We start from the raw sequence: 20,006 nt of genomic DNA, 5'->3' as shown, positions 1-20,006 counted from the left end.
TCCTTACCGACCCTCCTATCCTCCCCGTTCTGTGAACTGGGCTCTTTTCCATGTAAGAAGGTCCCAAATATAGAGATCTGCACACTGGTCTAAGTCAGTTTGCTTGTTGGGATCTGCCTCTTGAGGCACAGACAGCCTGCAAAGTAAATGATGTCCGCACATGAGAGTGGATTCTCTATGAAGTTCCCCCGCATCACTTCCAGAGCAGAACGAAAGTTGCATAGAGCCAAATGACACCACCTACCAGCCCGCAAGGGTACTGCTTAAAAAGTTTCTAGATCTAGTCGACACCTAGGGAATATTCAAAACATGAGGAATCTGTTGTGAGAGTATGTATGTATGAGATTTATAAAGCGCAGGAATCACCCCCTTAGAGGTATCTCCGCGCTAGCATAGAAAACAGAGCAGGCTGACATGGCTTTACAAGGCTCAGATCTTAAATAATTCCGTCTTGAGGAGTATCTACCAGAAAGAGTGTTACTGAGGATAAGTAACTTGTCATCTGACAGAGACTACTAGCCGCAGATTGCTTAACGTAGAATTAACCCCAGGCGTGAGACTGGACCCGGAAACCTTTCTTGCCCAGCATCTCTGCGCGCCGGGTGAGGCAACACGCGACTCTGCCCGACGTCTTCCGCGGGCGTGATGTCCGCGATGTCACATAAGCCCCACCCCGATGCGCTGACGTCAGTTTTCTTCTTTTCCGCGTGCAACGCGGATCCGGATCGTGTTCCTGGTCTGTTTTCAGGCCTTCTTTTTACGCTTTGCATTTTCTTGAGAACAGTGTGCGAATGCCTTCAGGCTTCAAGACGTGCTCTTCTTGCGCGCGCCAGATGTCTGTGACGGACCCTCACCCCATTTGTATGTGGTGTTTGGGGGGGCACCATGACTCCACGGACTGCGAGGCTTGTCAGCAGATTAAGCCGAAGTCCCGGCGGGAGCGCCGGATGAAACTCCTCTCGGCCCGCATGTCCAGGTTGGCGTCGTCGCCACGTCCGTCCCCCGCGGAGGGGTTCAAGAACCGCCGCTTCCGTCTCCGACATCGTCCCTCTCCAAGGCTACAAGGGCGTCGCTCACCTGTTGGTAAGTGTCGCAGTTTGTCCCCGAGGCCCGGTCCCCAGCCTGTGGGGGGTGCGGGTTCTCCGCGGGTTGTGCAGCGCCGCGCATTGCCACCCTACCCGCCGTTCCCTGGCACGGGAGCGACCAGAGCCCAAATCGAGGCCTATGCAGCGGCCTTGCAGGCCTCTTTGATTATTGCTTCTTTTCCTCATCTTCCTGGGACGTCTGCGGATCCCTTGCCATGTGCAGGGCCTTCTGCGGTGTCGCCGGCGGCTCCGGCTCCGACAGGTTCAGCTCTAGGTTCTGGGGATGTGGTGTCGTCGGGGTGCGGCCCTACGAGGTTCCCTCCTTCGGACCACGGCGCCTCTGCCTCCCCGCAAACCCCCGCTGGGGTCCCTGTGGTGTCGAGGGAGGTTGCTGGGGCTGGGGGCTCGTCCTCGAGTCCCCCTCGGTCTCTGGGCAGGAGGCAGCCTTGTCCGAGGCCGAGCTGACGCCGCTCAGGTGCCGGCGGCTGCTGGCCCTGGCGGCGGCGCAGGGGCCGGGGCGTGTCCCCGGGCCCCCCTCGTCTCTCCGCGCAGGCGGCTGCTTCGTTGGAGGTCGAGTCTGCGCCTTTTCGGCGCCGTTCTTTGGCCGCCCCGGCTCAGACCCCGCCCCGTTCTCCCACGGCGCGAGTCATGGCAGAGGTCGTCTTGGCGTCCCCTTCGGCGCAGGTCGACGTTGAGCTGATGCCGGTGGCAGACTCCACGGCGCCGTGCCAACGCCGGGTCGTTGATTCATCTTCGTACGACCCCTCTTCTCCAGATGTTCGGCAACTGTTTCTTCTTCTCCGGAGACAGGACGCCGCGTCGTGGCCTTTTCTCCGGCGTCTTCCAAGGACGGCTCTTCGCCGTCCCCACGCCCGCAGTCTTCCCCGAAGCCGCCTCTGGTTCCCCACTCATCGGGCAACCTTCCCCCATTCCGGGCTTGACCTTTCCTTCCTCTGGTTGGGCTGGGGGACGGCAGGCTTAGCTTACAGCCGTCGCCCACGGAGGAATTGCTCTCCCCACCTCGTTGCCCTACGGAGGCAAGTGCTGCCTTCGCCCAGGCTGTCTCCCTGGCTGCGGAGATTTTGCGCATGGGCGACCCGGCTGCCCATTTCCCCGCGGATCATTTGCTGGAGGTTCTCCATCAGGGCTCTGGTGGACGGGAGCTGCTACTTCCCTTTGAGGCTTTGCTCCATAATTCTCTCCTGGGGGCATCCTGCCACGGGGGACCCGGTACCCCAGCCGCTTCTGCACCGCCACCGTCCTGCTCCGCATGATCGTGTCTGCCTTTCCTTCCACCCTTCTACCAAGGGCCCTCTTTTACAGACTGCCTTTCCCTCCTTGCCATCGGTGTTGTCTCCCCCGTCACGGGAGGCCCAGTGGTTAGATGCCTGGGGGCGCAACATCTTCGCCTCCTCCAGTGCTGCCGTGCGGGCGCTTAACACGCTTTGTGTGTTGGCCAGAGCCACTTCTTGCTTGTAGGATTCAGCGGAGTCCCTTCTGTCTTCCGCTTCTCAGGAGGGTGCCTGCGCTGATCTGCGGCACCATGTGTTGGATGGCCGGGAGCTGGCGGCGTTTATTCTTCGCTCAGCTCTGGACGTTTCTGAGGTGCTTGGTCGCACCATGGCTTCTTCAATGGCCCTTCGTCACCATGCTTGGCTGAGGGTTAGTGTTTTCCCTGAGAACGTTAGAGAACGGCTGGTTGACCTTCCCTTCATGGGCACTCTTTTGTTCCACGCCCCTGCGGATTCTGCCATTCAGAGGTTCCTTGCTCTGCTTCGTCCTCCTCCTCCTCCCCCCTCCTCCTCCTCCTCAGTGACCTGGATGTCTGTCTGTGTTCTTGGGGGTGTTCTCCCGTTGTTTTCTGGGGCCTAATAACGAGTAGCCCCGGTTGTGTGTTCTGTGTGGTTGGTGTGCCGTTAGGGTCCTTTCGTTTGCCCTTTGGTGCTGTTGGCTGCTGGTCCGGCCCTTTGACTTGTGATTTTGGCTGTTGGTAAGCTCTGAGATTAGGCCTTCTGTGTCCTCTTTATTGGCTGATTAGCAAGCTGTCTGCGGTTTTCTCCGCAGGCTTTTCTGTTTGTCCTCTGCTGCGTAAAGTTTTTCCTAAGAGGTGTTCCCATGTTTCTTGGGACGTAACATACCCTATGTGGGGTAATGGTAGCTATTACATAGCTCTGTCATGTGCTGGGGAGGTGTGGTCGCCCTTTTAGGGCTCCTTGCTCTCCGTGGCATCACGATATGTCGCAGGTGCGATCTTCTTGCTGGTTGTCTTGCAGCAGCTTGCGTTGCGCCCAGGTCCTTCCTTCTCCTTGTTCACTACGTCGCTAGGCCAGTCTGGCCTGCTGTCTGCGGCATCGTGTTGTGGCGGTTCCGCACTTCTGTCCGGTGTTTCGGCTTGGTCCTTTGTCTGCTGTTCCGGAGGGACTGGCTTTCCTTGGCTTCTGTGTTCGGGTGGACGGATTGGTCCGTCCTCCGTCTCTCTCTCTCCTTCTTTTCTGCCCGGCCCCTCTTTTGGGGTGTGTCCTGGCCCTCCCTGGCCTCTGCCTTCGGCTGGCGTCTGGCTTGTCCTGGGTACGCCGTTCTGTGGTGTTACCTGCTGCTGGCTGCGCATGCCCGTGCAGGCCTGTTTGTTCTATTCCACCGTTGTGGCCCTTGATGTATTCCCTTGTGCTCCTGCCTCTGGTTCTGCTGGGGCTTTGCGCCTCTTTGCCTTTCTTTCCATCTGCGCTTGGCGGTGGAGTCGTTCCTGCCTTGTCCGCTGCTTGCAGCTAAGGGTGTTCAGTTTTTTCTGTCACTGTGTCTGTGTTTCTTACGGTGGGCCCTGCCTCCGGTTCTTCCTCTTCTCCCTAGGGTTGGAGGGGGTCCTTGGGGCTTTCGGGCGCTGTCTGCCCCTGCGGGGTGTTGGGCAGTTCTTCCTTGGTTGGGCCTAGGTTATCCTGGCCTTTCCCTTCTTGTCCCTGTGACATGTCCCCTGCTGGGGCCCTGTATCTCTCTTGGTTGGGAGACTCTCTCACAGGCCCTCCTCCCTTCTGGGTATGGCTAGGGTATCTATTCTACGTTAAGGACTCAGGAGCTAGTAGTCTCTATCAGATGTACAAGTTACTTAGCTTCGGTAACGATGTATCTGGTAGAGACGATTCTAGCCGCAGATTCCTTCACGAACCGTCCTTCCTCCCCGTTCTGCGAGGACCCTCTGCTTGGGTTTCTGCGGTCGCCTCCCTCTGGGTGGTTTGTCTTCTGTGGGTTTCCTCTTTATTTTCTTCCGGTCAGGCATCCCTCCAGCTGGTTTCTCTCCAGCGTGAGGGCCTACTTTTGCTCTTTCCCTCTGTTGTTAGAGTTTCTGATCCCCACCCGGTCTTCATCGTTGGGGGTTCTTTTCCCTGTCCTTTGTCTGGGGATGGATTGCAGTTGCTCCTCTGTTCCGGGCTTGTGGCCCTTACCTTTGTGGTTGTGGTTGCAGACCCTCTCTCTTTCTGTCACAGCGCTTTCACATGCTTGTGCCTCCAGGATGCCTCTCCCCTTGGCTTGCAGGGTGGTTCCACGGAGTGGTGCTTTGCGCTTTTCTTGCTATGGCTTCGCTGCTCTGGTCTTCTGGTGCTTACTGCCACCTGGTGCTTTTGCCTGGGTTTGCACAGTTGTTCCTCAGTGTGGTGCTCTGCTCCTTTCCTGCTCTGGCCTGCTGTTGTCGCCTTCTGGTGCCTTGGTGCCACCTGGTGATGTTTCTCACCTTTTGTTCACTCTATTTTGTTTCTCTGTTTTTTTCGCACACTGTTCTCATGCTCTCCTCAGGTTTGTTGTGATGGCTCCGTGTTGTGGCGCAGAAAAAGTTCTCCGAAGCAAACTGACGTCAGCACGCTGGGGTGGGGCTTATGTGACCTCGCTGACGTCACGCCCGCAGAAGTCATCGGGGCGGAGTCACGTGGTGCCGCTCCCAGCGTGCAGAGATGCTGGGCAATAAAGTTTTCCGGGTCCAGTCTCACGCCTGGGGATAATTTTTTCTTTCTTAACATACCTAGGATCACACAATATGTACTCATAATATATTTTTATATATCCTTTTATGGAGTTTATGTACCTTACGTGAGAAACTTGAAATCTGGAGAACATCAAACAGAAACCGCCACCTGTACGTCCATCGCTCTGACGGTATACAGACCATACCACCCTTTCTTGCCAATACCAGTATGATGTGCACTTACTGGGACCACAATATCAAATGAAGCACAGGATTGCCACACAATAAGAGACTACCCTAGAGGGTCAAGTTCCCTCCCTGTACTCCCTCCAGCCATCCCATACCCTGTCGTGTTTCTGCGGGAAGAATCCTCGGGCCTCATACGGTCTTCTCGAGGACGCAACACATAATACAATCATGAATGGTGCTGTCGTTTTGTGTATTAAAGTGTGCTATTCTCTGGCTAAAAAGGAGCCTCCAGTGGGGCTACTAGCCCATTCCACCAGGGCGACGGCAGCCACTACTGCATTGGAAAGAGGAGTTCCTCTACATGATATCTGTCAGGCAGCTACGTGGGCATCACTGCACACGTTTATGAAACACTACGGTCTGGACAGCCAAGTCCGGAGAGACGGCTTCTTTGGCCACTCTGTTCTCCAGGACTTTCTGGTGTGATCTTCGTTCGCAGACCCACCTCCGGGTTTGGTATTCCTGGGGTATCTATTCTAAGGTAAGTAATCTATAACTAACTGTTTCTTTCTAATGAACAAGTTACTTACCTTCGGTAACGATATATCTGTAAGAAACATAGATTAGTTATAGATTTCTTACCGCACCACCCATCCACCCCGTTCTGCAAACTGACTTCTTGGGTTAAGGACTTCCTTTCAGGGCCCTAGTTTTGTGCACAGTGGTCAGTGTCTTCCATGGCTCTGCGTTTCTGGTTTGGAAAGTCGTGTACAGAACTTACGTCAGCGCGTGAGGGCGACGTCTAAGTAGCTACCGCAACGTCAGCCTGGCGACCATGACGCCGATGACGAAAGCGAAGTCGACCAACGCCACCTTATGACGCGCAGGGGTACTGCTGACGAAAAAACTTTCAGGATGCAGTCTGACGCCTGGGGGTAACTCTAAGGTACGGAATCTATAACTAACCTTTGTTTCTTACAGCTATATCGTTACCGAAGGTAAGTAACTACTGACAATATCAGCCTTTCTCTTTTATTCATAATTAGCTCCATCCTAACAACTAGTTAGGATGATGTCAATAGATTGTAATGCACAAAATGTCAGTGCGCATACCTTGCTTCTGGTTTGCAATGGAGGTTTTTGCCTAATCTTTTAGAAGCTATTAAATACCCAACGGAACTTGCAAGCCTTGCTTCAATGTTATCTTGTGCACACCTTGAGGTTTAAGGCCTGATATCTGGTTGAGCAGTCGTAGGCCATTGCACCCACACTAATTGTAAATTGCTGTTTTCTCCAGGCTTGCTTGTTCATAGATCACATCCTTGTCAAGTAATGTATACCCAGTGGAGAAACCACTTGTAACTCCCTTTTATCCCATATTTTGCTTGCCACTTCCAGGCAAATGCACAGACTAGTCTTTCTGTTCTTTCTTCACTGCGGCATTGGATAGCTGAGAAGATGGAAATGCTGTAGTTGATTCTGTTTTGCTTCACCTGCCCTGCGCCTGTAATACGTTTAAATGCATAACTGCACTAGATACTTTCTGATACACTTTTCTGTTTTTTCTCCCTTGTATTTTATTATTATACCAGTGGTGTTTTGTTTGTGACAAGAGGAACATTTGGGCAGCTCACCTGTGAGTGGCAATATACATTTGATGAGTTTACCAGAGAACCATTCATTGTTAGCGGAAGAAGACTACGGATTGAAGCCAAGGTAAGACTGATTCTATGGTCATGGCTCAATGATACTAGAGTGATGACCTATACCCAGGAAACTCATCCATTAATCAACGTTTGAGGTTGTCTTTTCCTTAGCAAATACTATCTGATTTTTATTCTAGCCTTCTTTAATATGATTATAAGTGAGAGGTTGAAATGGCAAGCATGTGGGAAACGCATTTCAGGGAGACAAAGAGAATAGTTGGATATAATAATTGAGGGATTAGGGAGGTTATACAGAGCCTGTCCTCACACAAGCCCAAGAAGAAGACAAGACAAGGGAAAGCACAGGGACATATTCTATATAATGAGTGAGGGATCAGGGAGCTTATACAGACCCTGTCCTCACACAAGCCCAAGAAGAAGACAAGACAAGGGCAAGCACAGGAACATATTCTATATAATGAGTGAGGGATCAGAGAGCATATACCGAGCCTGTCCACACACAAGCCCAAGAACAAGATAAGGGCAAGAACAGGGACATATTCTACACATCTGAAAGAGACACGTTCGTGAGAGATTCCTTACCTTAGAATATCCCCAGGCGTCAGACTGGATCTGGAAAGTTTTTCGTCAGCAGTACCCCTGCACGTCGGTAGGCGTCGTTGCGCGGCTCCGCATACATCGCTGGCGTCATAGCTGCCGAGATGACGTCGTCGGAGCTACTTAGACGCACCCACGCGCGCTGACGTCAGTTCTTTCTTTTTCCGCGCCAGCAGGTGCAGATCCGAGAGAGAGCTGTACTCCTAGTCATATTTTCTACTTGTTTTCTGAGACTTGTTTCTCTTGTTTGTCTAGTACTCGACTTCTGGTGCAGTAGGGATGCCAGGGTCTCAGTCCTGTAGGGACTGCCATCAGAACATGTCGGCAGAGGACCCGCATGTCGTGTGTTTCTCCTGCTTCGGGCACGTACATAACCCCGAGACGTGCCCTAGTTGTCGGGCCATGGCGCCGAAGACTTGCAGGAGCGTTCCCAACAGTTCTTTAAGGCCCGGCAATTGCTCCGCACCACTCAAGGGGTCAGGTAAGTCGAAGCGCCATACCAGGTCGAAGACGCAGCGTCGCTCTTCGCCTACCGCTCGTGGGACGTGGTGGAGGGGGTGGGTGGTCACTCCCCGGCGGCTCCGGTGGAGCCTCCGTTGTTGCCTGCGGCCTACCCGCCTTCCCCGGGGCCGTATGCGACTCCAGAAGGAATACAGGTGTTCCTGTCGGCCATGGGCCGTTTATTTGCCCCTTCAGGTCCCTCCGGAGCGCCTTCGGACCCCGTGGAACCATTGGGTGGTTCTGCCCCCGTGCTGCCCCCTTTGACCCCGGCTATGCCGGCAAGAAACCCTGGGGCACCGTTGGCCCCGGCGGCACCTTTAGCTCCTGGCCTCGGACCCGCCGCTGGCTACGGCCTCGGACCCGCTGCTGGCTACGGCCTCGGTGCCGGCGCTGTCTACGGCCCCGGCGGCGCCGCTGGCTCCGGCCTTGGCGCCACCAGCTGGCTCCGGCCTAGGCACCGCCAGCTGGCTCCGGCCTCGGCGCCGCCAGTTGGCTCCGGCCTCGGTGCTGCCGCTGCCTCCGGCCTCCACGCCACAGGTTCCAGCCTCGGCGCCGCCGATGGCTCCGGGCCCAGCGTCGGACACGGCGCCGTTGCCTCCAAGGCCGGACTAAGACGAGCTTGGATTGCCTATTGTCCACCAATCCCTAGCTAGAGTGAGGAACTTTTCTCCCTTTCCCCGGCCTCCTCGTCTTTCTCGGCCACTAACGACCGACGGCAAAGACTGGGAGTTCTTTGAGGCCCGGCAATTGCTCCGCACCACTCAAGGAATACAGGTGTTCCTGTCGGCCATGGGCCGTTTATTTGCCCGTTCAGGTCCCTCCGGAGCACCTTCGGGCCCCGTGGAACCATTGGGTGTTTCTGCCCCTGTGCCACCGCCTTTGGCCCCGGCTGTGCCGGCAAGATACCCTGGGGCACCGTTGGCCCCGGCCTCGGCGCTGCCTTTGGCTCCTGGCCTCAGACCCGCCACTGGCTACGGCCTCGGCCACTCCGCTGGCCCCGGCGCCACCGCTGGCTCCGGCCCTGGCGCTGCCGCTGGCTCCGGCCCCGGCGCTGCCGCTGGCTCCGGCCCCGGCGCCGCCGCTGGCTCTGGCCTCGGCGCAGCCGCTGGCTCCGGCCTCGGCGCCGGCAGCTGGCTCCGGCCTCGGCGCTGCCGCTGGCTCCGGCCTCAGCGCCACAGGTTCCGGCCTTGGCGCCGCCGATGGCTCCGGGCCCGGCGTCTGACACGGCGCCGTTGCCTCCAAGGCCAGACTACGATGAGTTTGGATTGCCTACTGTCCACCAATCCCTAGCCTGGGTGAGGAACTTTTCTCCCTTTCCCCGGCCTCCTCGTCTTTCTTGGCCACTAACGACCGATGGCAAAGACTGGGAGGGGTCTGAGGACTCTCTCGCAGCTCAGTGTGAGGTTGCACCACAATAGGATGCCAATGTGGAGAATCTGAGCGATCTGGATTTATCTCCACACCTTGGTACACTGTCCACTTTCTCCGTGGCTATGGAGCAGGATGGTACAATTTGTGTTGCGCAGGGCGGCTGAGGCTCTTAACCTCCAGCTCCCTACCATGTCTCTCAGGACCAATCTCCTGACTGAGGTGTTTCGGCCAGGGGCCTCCTCCACGGAGCCACTGCTGCCCTTTCCTGACGCACTTACAGACGTCTTCTTGGGCGCCTGGTCCACGCCTCCCACAGGTACTTCTGTGGATAGGAGTGTGGCACGACGGCATCACCCAGCCCCGGGCGACCCCAGTTTCCTCACATAACACTCGACGCCTGAGAGTCTGGTTGTCCAGGCCTCTACTTATCCCAGCGCATTCCCTTCCACACCTCCGGAAGTGTACCTCAAAAAAGAAATTGAGCGGTCTGGGAACAAGGTTTTACCTCTGCCACTTCGGGACTGCGGACAGTGCATACTGCATGCCTTATGGCCCACTATTCCCACTCTGTGTGGGACACAGTGGCGCTGGTGCTGCCTCAGTCTCTGACGGAAGTTCCGGTGGTACTCTCCCAAGCAATTTTCGAGGGGAGAGATGCGGCAACGTTTACTATATGTGGTGGCCTTGATACCACTGATTCCCTCGGCAGGGCAATTTCCACGACTGTGGTGCCCCGCCGTTCCGCCTGGCTCAGAGCCACTGGCTTTTCAGGGGAGGTCCAGAATGCTTTGTTAAACATGCCCTTTGATGGCACGCGCCTCTTCGGTGACAACCCCGATAGCACTTTGTAACATTTTAAGGACTCCCGGGCAACGGCCCAGTCCTCGGGCCTTTCAGCCACGCACACTCCCTCGGGGTCTGCCTTTAGTTCCTTTCCTGGCAGGAACGAGGCACCCAAACACGTTCCTTTCAAAGCCGCAGGCCTGCGCTGCAGCAGTCTCGGCGCAGCCGCTGAAAGGGGACCCGCAGAGGTGGGTCACAGGGCCAGCGGCCGGGTCAGTCCGCCGCCGCCCCTGCCTCCATGGCCTCCAAACCTTCCTAGTCCGGAGTTTTCGGGCCCACCAAACGCCTGTGGGCGGCACGATTCGCCATCGCCTCCCCCACTGGCACACCATCGCTTCGGACAGTTGGGTTTTGCAGATGGTCCGAAGGGGATATGTCCTTCCCATTCCGGACTGCCACTCCGGCAGTGCCCTTCCATACCACCGCATGTCAGGGGATCACTTGGCGCTTCTCCAGCAGGATGTTCTGGCCCTCTTGGCAAGAGGGGGCCTTCGAGCGCGTTCCGACACCAGTAGTAGGTTGTGGTCGTTATTCCCACTACTTTTTTATTCCAAAGAAGGACAAGGGCCTGTGTCCTCTTTTAGGCCTTTGGGACATCACTTCCTTCCATCGGCAGGATAAGTTAAAAAATGCTCCCGCTTTCAGTTCATCGTGCTCCCTTTCGGCCTTACCAGTGCCCCTCGGGTGTGCACAGAAGTGATGGCGGTGGTCACAGCTCATCTGCGCATATCAGGGGTTTCAATCTTCCCGCTATCTCGACTACTGGCTGTTGATGGCGGCTCGCCCCGAGAAGTCGTCTCACACCTCCAAACTACGGCCAACTTCCTGCATTTGCTGGGGTTCTCCATCCACGTGCCGAAGTCACATCTGGTTCCCTCTCAGAAGCTCCTCTTCATCAGAGCGGTTCTGGACACGGCGCGATTTCGGGTCTATGTTCCCGAACAGCGCGTTCGGGTCATTCGACCTATGAGTTGGGTCAGCGGCAGATCCCTCTTCCTTCCACAACCGGAGCACACAGTGGTAACAGATGTGTCCCTCCGGGGATGGGGCGGCCATATGGGGGAGGCGGAGATCAGAGGCCTCTGGTCTCCGGCGGAGTCCGGGCTCCATATCAATCAGTTGGAGCTTACGGCGATCCTGCTTGCACTCGAACCATTCCTTCCCTCTATCAAGAGGACAGTAGTGCAGGGGTTCTCGGACAGCACCACCGCCATGTGGTACTGCAACTAGCAAGGCGGGATGAGGTCGTGGACCCTATGTCAGAGGCTCTGCACCTCTGGACGTGGCTCGACCGCCAGGGCATTCTACTGGTGGTTCAACACTTGGCAGGTTCTGTGCACGCTGGGGCAGACTAACTCAGCCACCGGTGCATCATTGATCACGAATGGCGTCTTCACTCGGAGGTGGCACAAGGTCTCTTTCACCAATGGAGAGAACCTTGTTTGTTCTATTCGCCACCGAAGAGAACGCGCAATGTAAGCAGTTCTGCGCATTGGAGTTTCCAAGGTGGCACTCACTCGGAGACACTTTTCGTCACAAGTGGAGTTGTGGTCTGTTGTACGCCTCTCCGCCTATACCACTTCTACCCAGAGTGCTGAAAAAGATCAGATGCGACAGGCCCAAGTTATTTTTGTGGCACCGGACTGGGCTCGAAGAGTTTGGTATCCCGAGCTACTCAGTATGAGCGTGGATCCCCCGATCCAACTGCCTCTTCGGGACGATCTTCTGTCGCAGCAACAGGGGACGGTCCTCCACCCGAACCTGTCCAGCCTCCACCTCCTTGCGTGGAGATTGAGCAACGACAGTTGATTCCATTTGACTTGCCTCCTGAGGTCTGTAATGTAATTCTGGCAGCCAGGCGTCCCTCAACTAAAACTGTATATGCCTGTCAGTGGAACAAGTTTGTGGCTTGGTGCACAGCAAAAGCTGTAGAGCCCCTTTCTGCCGCTCTTTCTGAGGTCCTATTGTTCGTTCTTTCTTTGGCCCAGCAGGGCTCTGCTCTGGGCACTATCAAGGGCTACCTTTCTGCTCTTTCAGTCTTTCTCAGGTTGACTGATCAGCCCTCTCTTTTCAAGTCCCCTGTTGTCAATAGATTCCACAAAGACATTACTCACCTTTTCCCTCCTATTCCTTTTGTGATGCCTTAGTGGGACTTGAACCTGGTTCTCACATTCTTGACGTGTGCTCCCTTTGAACCGCTTCATAACTGTCCTTTGCGGTTATTAACTTTAAAAACTGTCTTCCTGGTAGCCATCACCTCCGCTAGGCGTGTGAGTGAGCTCCAGGCTCTTTCCTGTAAACCTCCTTTCCTGGTGATTCATCCGGACAAGGTTGTGCTTCGACCACGTCCCTCCTTTCTGCCGAAAGTAGTCACTGCCGTTCATATCGGGCAAACTGTCACTCTGCCCATTTTCTTTCCGCCTCCGCATCCTACAAGGGAGGAAGAGAGGCTCCACTGTCTGGACCCAAAAGGTGGGCTTTCATTCTATCTCAACTGCACACAACAGTTCTGGGTGGATGACCAGCTCTTTGTTGGCTACGTGGGCACCAAGAAAGGGCGAGCAGTGCACAAGCGCACAATCTCCCGATGGGTTGTCTTGTGCATTAAAGCCTGTTACTCTCTGGCTAAAAAGGAACCTCCGGTAGGGCTGCATGCCCATTCTACCATAGCCACAACAGCTACTACAGCATTGGGACGCGGTGTCCCCCTGCAAGGTATCTGTCAGGCAGCTAGGTGGGCCTCGCTGCATACTTTGACTAAGCACTATTGCCTTGACAGTCAAGTCCGAGAGACAGCCTCTTTGGCCGGTCAGTTCTCCGTGTCTTTCTGGTGTGATTTCACTTCGCAGACCCACCACCGGGGTTGGTATTGCTTGGGTATGTATTCTAAGGTAAGGAATCTATCACTAACGTGTCTCTTTCAGATGCTCAAGTTACTTACTTGTGTAACAATATATCTGTAAGAGACATTAGTTAGTGATAGATTCCTTACCGCCCGCCCATCCTCCCCGTTCTGCGTACTGTTCTCTAGGGTTCAGGTCATCCCTTTCAGGGCCCTAGTTCTATTGCACCAGTAGTCGGTCTCTGGCATGGCTCTGCGTTCCTGGCACGGAAAGTCATGTACAGAACTGATATCAGTGCGCGTGGGTGTGTCTAAGTAGCTCCGATGACGTAATCTCGGTGAATACGACGCCAACGACGTACGCGGAGCCGTACGACGACACCTGCCGATGCGCAGGGGTACTGCTGACGAAAACTTTCCGGATCCAGCCTGACGCCTGGGGATATTCTAAGGTAAGGAATCTATCACTAACTAATGTCTTTTACAGATGTATCGTTACACAAGTAAGTAACTTGTGCATCAATAATAATGATAGTCCACGGCCTTGCCTTTTAAACTTGCCTGGGATGGACGTTTCATTAGGATTTTATGGGTCACCATGTTCAAGGCTTGGGAAAGGTCAAGTAGGACGATGGCGCGGTGTACGCACATCATCACGGATGGACATTAGGGGTGTCTCCGTACTGTAAGGTCCTTGAAACCAGATTGTACCAAATCAAAGATGTCATTCAGTTCCAGAAAGGTCAAAAATTGTGGGTTTACCTCCTTTTCTAATACTTTGATGAGAAATGCAAGCAACAAGATCGGACAATTGTTATTGGCAGAAATACCATCTGTAAATAGTTTGTTTAGAAGGGACAAGACTAGAGTTTGCTTCCAAACTTGATATCCTATGTGGGGACCTTATCTTCCATAAAAGATAAAGTACAAACGTTTGTTAAACCAGAAGCTACAGTATCAAGTGTCTGATTGAAGACCTCAGTGGGGCAAGGGGCAAGCAGTGAGCCTATTTTTTTTATGGATAAAGCTAGTTGTTTAAAATGGTCTGGTTTCATAGGGAAGAAGTTTGATAGACCAATTGCTGAGATAATCTGTGGATCTGTAAAGTGTTTGGAATCAGGCTTGGATGCCAATATTGTAAGTAAATGACTCATTTTGTATGGCCACCTTTAAGTTTTCTGACTAATGTTGCTGGTTTTTCAACTCTGAGAGTGCCCTGAGGCCTGTTTACCAGACCTCATTTCCAGTGCCCTGACACCAAAACGTGAATGTTATATTGGCTGTACCCATTTGGCATAGGCTAACTTACCTCTAAGTTCCTTGAGAATGATTTTCAGGGCAAATAAGTAAGAGAGTCACCGCAGGATTGCTTCACTTGTTCTGCCACCCTGGGGGTGACACAGGTAAAATGAGTCTCCCAGTCTGCCATTGCTGACAGGAACAGCAGTTTTATACTTAAACCGACTTTGCCATTTAAAGCAATGGCAAACAAAACTCCCTCTACAATATGTAAGTCACCCTTATGACGGGCCTTCCGAACTCTAAGACAGGGTGCAGCACATTTCACAGGCAGAACTTGTGGTTTAAATGTTCTGGCCGTAAACATGTGAAACTGTATTTTTTGTTTATTTACTGTGGAAGGATCTGCTCGTCCTATTAGTACAGGGTTACACGTTGACCCCTCAGCTGTACAATCTCCTGAATAGTGCAACCAAATCTAATCCAAGGTATCAGACAGCTCATTACATCAATCAAAATTAATGTAACATGCAACAGTGTGCAACTTTAATAAAGTTGGTACTTTGTTACCTTCAATCTCCTGTGGCCTTAAAGGTTACACAAGGAGCTTGAGCCATAGACAGGTTTCTGCCCTCCTAGGGAGATATGCGAACGACTCCCAGAAAAGGCGAGAACCCAACGCTCAAAATAGCATCCGAGTTATCTGGGCCTGGGATTGTAGTTGGAGTGCACCTTGGTTGCCCAGAAGCTGAGTTTTTGCCCTGGGAACGTTTTGGCTGTGACCGCGATATTGGGCGAATGGTAGCCCAGAGGCAACTGGATTCCTACCAGCACCAAGAGGACCTCGAGGGAGGTTGATCCTGTGACCAGGACCGCCTCACTCCCTTCGTGGACTGAGGAGTAGCCGCAGGAAGACCTTGTCGATTGCATCACATCCATAGCATCTTCAGCATCCTTTATCCTTTGCATCAGGACCACTTACATAGGAAACAACTGCATTGGAAAAAAGTGCTTCACTGAAGCCACTTCACCTGCTGAAATAACTGTTTCTGAGGACCTTGCTGGTCCCACTAATTGGCTTCTTACTGGAACTCATTGCCTAAAGTGACTAAGTGACACATTACAACTATTCCAACTTTTTGGTGAATTAGATTCCCAAGTGTCAAATTTGTTGAATTTGCCAGTGCTTATTCGCTGTTGAGTGAAATGCTTAGATTTACTATACCTTGTAAATTCTATCTCTCCGGAACCCTCCAGAGGATCCTTTTCGATGTGATGTCTAAAAATGCATAAAAATACACGCTATATTTATAAATTGGGGACAAATACCTTGAGTGTCTTGTCGATTTCTTCTTGAGTTGTTTTGGAGCTGTTTAAATGGTTACAGGTGTTCCTTTTTTTGAGCCTTACTGCTCAGAGCCACAGTTCCCAAGTGTTGAGCTGAAGGTTTGATAAACAAAACCTACTGGTCCACAAGGGGTTGGTAAAGTGTATTACACGGTTAGGCTGCACAACCACACCATATAATACACCCCATTTCTTCATAGAAATATTTGCTTTTCTTTCTTCTGCTTTGTTTTTCTAGCTGTACATTGACAAGAAGAAAGGAGATATTTGTGGCATCTTATTTATTTTTACTCACTCCTTAGGTAATTATAGAACGGTTAGAATCTATTAGTTTGTTTCTACTATGCGTTATTTTTTTTATTTACAAAAAACTAACTTGTCTTCATCTTCTTCTAACATCTTTTTGCAACAAATATCTAACAGCTTTTGTGATGCGTTTAATTTTGTACTAGAGATTCTATTTTTATTCTTCATGTATGCAAACATGCTCTCTCTCTGTCATATGAATGAACTGCGCACCAATGATTTAAGTGGTTTGTGGGGAAGATGATGGTATACCCATGTATTTAAAGGAATAAAGTACCCCTTTCCGTACATGAGAAGGATATTGCAAGTCACTTTGGAGTTCTTAACCTTATAAAGGCACTCTGCCTTCGACCTCCTTACTCTATATGGTCAAGGAACTTATCAGTGACTTTCAATATCCTTTCATGTTGGGCAAGGAGTACTTTATCCCATATGTAATGCATTAAATTCTGCAACCACTGTATAAAAATCAGTCTCCAAGGGTCAGATGTACGAAGCCATTTAGCATTTGTTAATGGGTTGGATCGCTATTTCGACATGTTAAGAAATGCTAAATGGGATTTTCCTATGTACAAAAGCCATTGAAATGTCTACCTGGTACCTCCCAGTAAAGGACGGTATAGTTTGGGAGAGAAACAAAATGGAGCTGGGGTTGTTTTATTTTAGGAAACAAAAATGGTGTGTCTTATGATATGAAAAACCTCATACTGTTAGGAAAGGGGCAGGAAATGGGAAACTAGGTAATAATGTCTGTCTTGTCCCATGTTTGACTGAAGGCAACTTTGAAGCCCAGGACCATACAATCGACAGAAATAGTATACATGGCATTTTTAGCCAAATGAGTTCCTCCTTGTTTAATGAAAAATTCTTTATTCTGTAGGAAAGAGTGAAGTCAGTGTTTCATGCCAAAGAATTTGGAAAAATAATCAATTTTAGAACTCCAGAGGAAGCAGAGGTAAGGATATCTATCAGTGCATGGTGTGCGAATTAAAGTTGTAATGTTTACCACATTTTTGTTTTTGGAGAATGTTTTGCTTATCTGATAGAGACTTCTAGCCACAGATTCCTTACCTTAGTATAATCCCCAGACATCAGACTGGAACTGGACATTTTTCATGAGCAGTACCCCTGCACGGTAGATGGCATCTTTCGGCTGCGCATGGCATTACCTGTGCCTGAAAGGACATGCGCAGTACCTATATAGATGCTATTTTACCGCACTGATGTCAGTTCTTTTCTTTCGGCACAGAAAGCGCAGATCCGGAGAAGAACTACCACCAGTCTTTTTTGACTGACCTTTTTGCAACTTTTTCTCTAGAGTTTTTCAAGACTGGGCATGATTTAGATCTCAGCAGACAGGTTACTCTGTCACAACAGTAACGAATAGCCTAGCCGCCGAAATATAAATCCCATTATATCCTATGGGATTTATATTTTGGCAGACGGGATAACCGTCACCGTTGTGACAGAGTAACTCATCCGCCAAGACCTAAATAAAGGCCCTTTGTTTCCTGATGCATTAGGGTGTCAGGTAGGAAAGCTGGTTTCAGATGTTGGCGACACACCCAAATTTGATGTGCCTCTGGTGTTTGGAGCGTGGCCACAACACCAGGACCTGCACTAATTGCTACAACATGCACCCCAAGGCCTTCAGGGAGTGGTCCCTCAAGCTCCATAATGCCACGAAGCTCATGATCTCGGTTGAGAGGAAGGTCCCGAGATCGCTTATGGAGCCACTCCAAGCATTCGTCATCTCAATCGAGGTCCCCAGGAAAGTTGGGCAAGTCCCACAGGCAGAAGAAGAGCAAGAAGTCAAAGATCTCTTTGACTTTGCCACATCTGTCGAAGTCGTCTGACTAGACGAGGGAGCGTCAGCACTCGAGACCTAGCTCTGTGGTGGAGCCTGGTCCATCTCCAGGCCTCCCAGAGTTTCCAGGAGCCAGAGCGACCCCACCCAGTTACACAAATATTTTGAGGCCATGCAGCTCATATTTGAGCAGCCCATCCTCCCCAGACACTGGCCTGGCCTCCCCCACAGTGGTTACAGAGGAGGGTGCCTAATTTGCAATTGTAGGGTGGAGGGCAGCTGAGGTCCTGAACCTTAAGCTGCCTTCAGTGGCAATCACGACAAACGTCTTGATGGAGGTGCTTCAGCTGGCAGTTTCCCCCACCGAACCATTAAACCCATTCAATAAAGCCCTTACTGAAGTCCAACTCTGGGCCTGGTCCAAGCCCTGCACAAAGGCCCCTGTATGGGACAATTGCCTGCTGCCATTGCACCATCCCAGGGACCTCAGTTTCCACACCTAGTACCCCACCCCAGAGAACTTGCTGGGCCAGGCCTCTACCTCTGAAGGTTATCCGGGCGCATTCCCTACCCCTCCCTGGACAGGGAATCCAAAAGGCTGCATACCTTGGGGAAGTGGATATTCTCTTCTGCCAGTCTGGCACTGTGGTCGGTGAACATCGCGTGCCTCTCTGGCAAACACTCCCATACTATTTGGGACTCGGTTGTGCAAGTTCAGCCCATGGTCTCAATAAAAGAGACACACACTCAGGAAGAAATATGAGACCAATTTAAAGCAATAACACAGATTTTTATATAATTTTAGACAGCAATATCATTGGAATCAGGTTAGTACTTTCGGACTTATGGGTTTTACAAGAAAACAGTAATATAGCGAAAAAAATGTTTTTGAGGTATGGGCCTCAAACGCGGTAATGTTATCCTATGGGAGGAATGACATATACTGAAAACATATACTTGTAGTCAAAGTTTGGGGTGCCTTTTGAAACTTAAGGTGCCAGTGGGCCAAGGTCCACAGAACCACCAGCAGTTTTAGTTTAGCTGCCCTGCCGTTTTATGCTGTAGAGGTGCTGATGGACATGGTAGCCTTGAGCACTACACTGTTGAAAGCATTGGTCACCTGAAAACAAAGGCTTCAAGAGGGGTCTTGAGGACAAGTCCAGCAGAACCCAAAGGGGGCTCAGCTCGTGAGGGTCTTTAGAGCAAGGGGGCGCAGTCTGTTGTTGTGAACCCAGGCTTGGGTGCAGATGTGTTTGGCCAGCTGGCCACCTGCTTTGGAGGCTCCCATGGTTCTCGGTTTGACCTTTAGAGGGCCGAAAACACAACAGTAGGGCCACTCGGTGTGAGCCTCGTTGGTCCTGAAGTTTCTCATCATGCAGGTAGGCTTTTGCGGTGGTGGTGTTAGGGTGGAAACCTAACAAGTCTTGGTTTCTGCAAGGGCTCTGGTACCCTGGGTATTGGTATTTGTATAGGCAGGCCCCTGGAGGGTCTAGCATCTTGAAACTTGGTGGACGGATGGGGCCGACCTCCTAGTACCATGCAAACCGCCTCCTAGCACGATACTCCCTCTGTGGGCACGATGGCCAACAAAATGATGTACCGGACTAGTGCAGTTGGTGATTGCAGATGCAGGGGGATGGGTCCTCACCCCAAGGGAGATGCTAGATTGTTGGCAAAGTGCTGGACAGTCCTCCAAGTGTTGGGGAGGATGCACAGTTTTGGGACAGTAGTGATTGGAGTTTCATGTGGTTTCTCCTACAGGGTAATTGATTACACGCTCCCAGAGAAGATGGGGGAGGGGGCAAGTGGGATGGCTAAGATGGCCCTGTTCTTCTTTTTATACTTGGATGGCGATGCACCCATGGCATCCTTACTCATCCAATGAGGGTCAAACCAATCGCAGTCCGTGTTGCTTCCGATGATCAAGGGGTCGCAATCACTCACTGTCTACAGGCTCCTGCCCAGTCAACACGGCTAAGTTATTCACGACAGTCCCTACTGGCATATGGGTTTGCTGCATCACCTCAGCACAAGGCTTCTGGCCTTACCACACAACAGTCTTTTAACTCAGCGGCCCCTACTGGCATATGAAGCCACCGCACTGCTACCACTCACGGCTTCGGCCCTTACCACACTGCAGTATTAACCACGGCACTCAACATAGTGGACCTCTCCTGGCATATATGGTTCGCTGACTCAGTATGGGCAACAACTGGATCAGTGCAGCAGCCTTTTTCTCACACTTTTCTCAGGAAGTCCA

At 52.0% G+C, this 20,006-nt stretch overlaps 1 protein-coding gene across 2 annotated transcripts in view; it reads left to right on the top strand.

Moving 5' to 3' along the window:
- The window catches only part of VPS13A (vacuolar protein sorting 13 homolog A), a 2,314,464-nt gene that overhangs the window by 2,260,300 nt on the left and 34,158 nt on the right, over positions 1-20,006 (top strand). For both annotated transcript variants that reach the window (XM_085633365.1, XM_085633382.1), the window contains 2 exons: positions 6,819-6,942; positions 16,820-16,894. In XM_085633365.1, coding sequence (XP_085489491.1) covers positions 6,819-6,942; positions 16,820-16,894 — 199 coding nt within the window. The remainder of the gene's footprint in view (positions 1-6,818; positions 6,943-16,819; positions 16,895-20,006) is intronic.

Source organism: Triturus cristatus, chromosome 2_1 (genome assembly GCF_964204655.1).
Source record: "Triturus cristatus chromosome 2_1, aTriCri1.1, whole genome shotgun sequence".
Lineage (NCBI taxonomy): Eukaryota > Metazoa > Chordata > Amphibia > Caudata > Salamandridae > Triturus > Triturus cristatus.
Note: the sequence above shows the minus strand (reverse complement) of the source record. Positions and strands in the feature narration are given on the sequence as shown.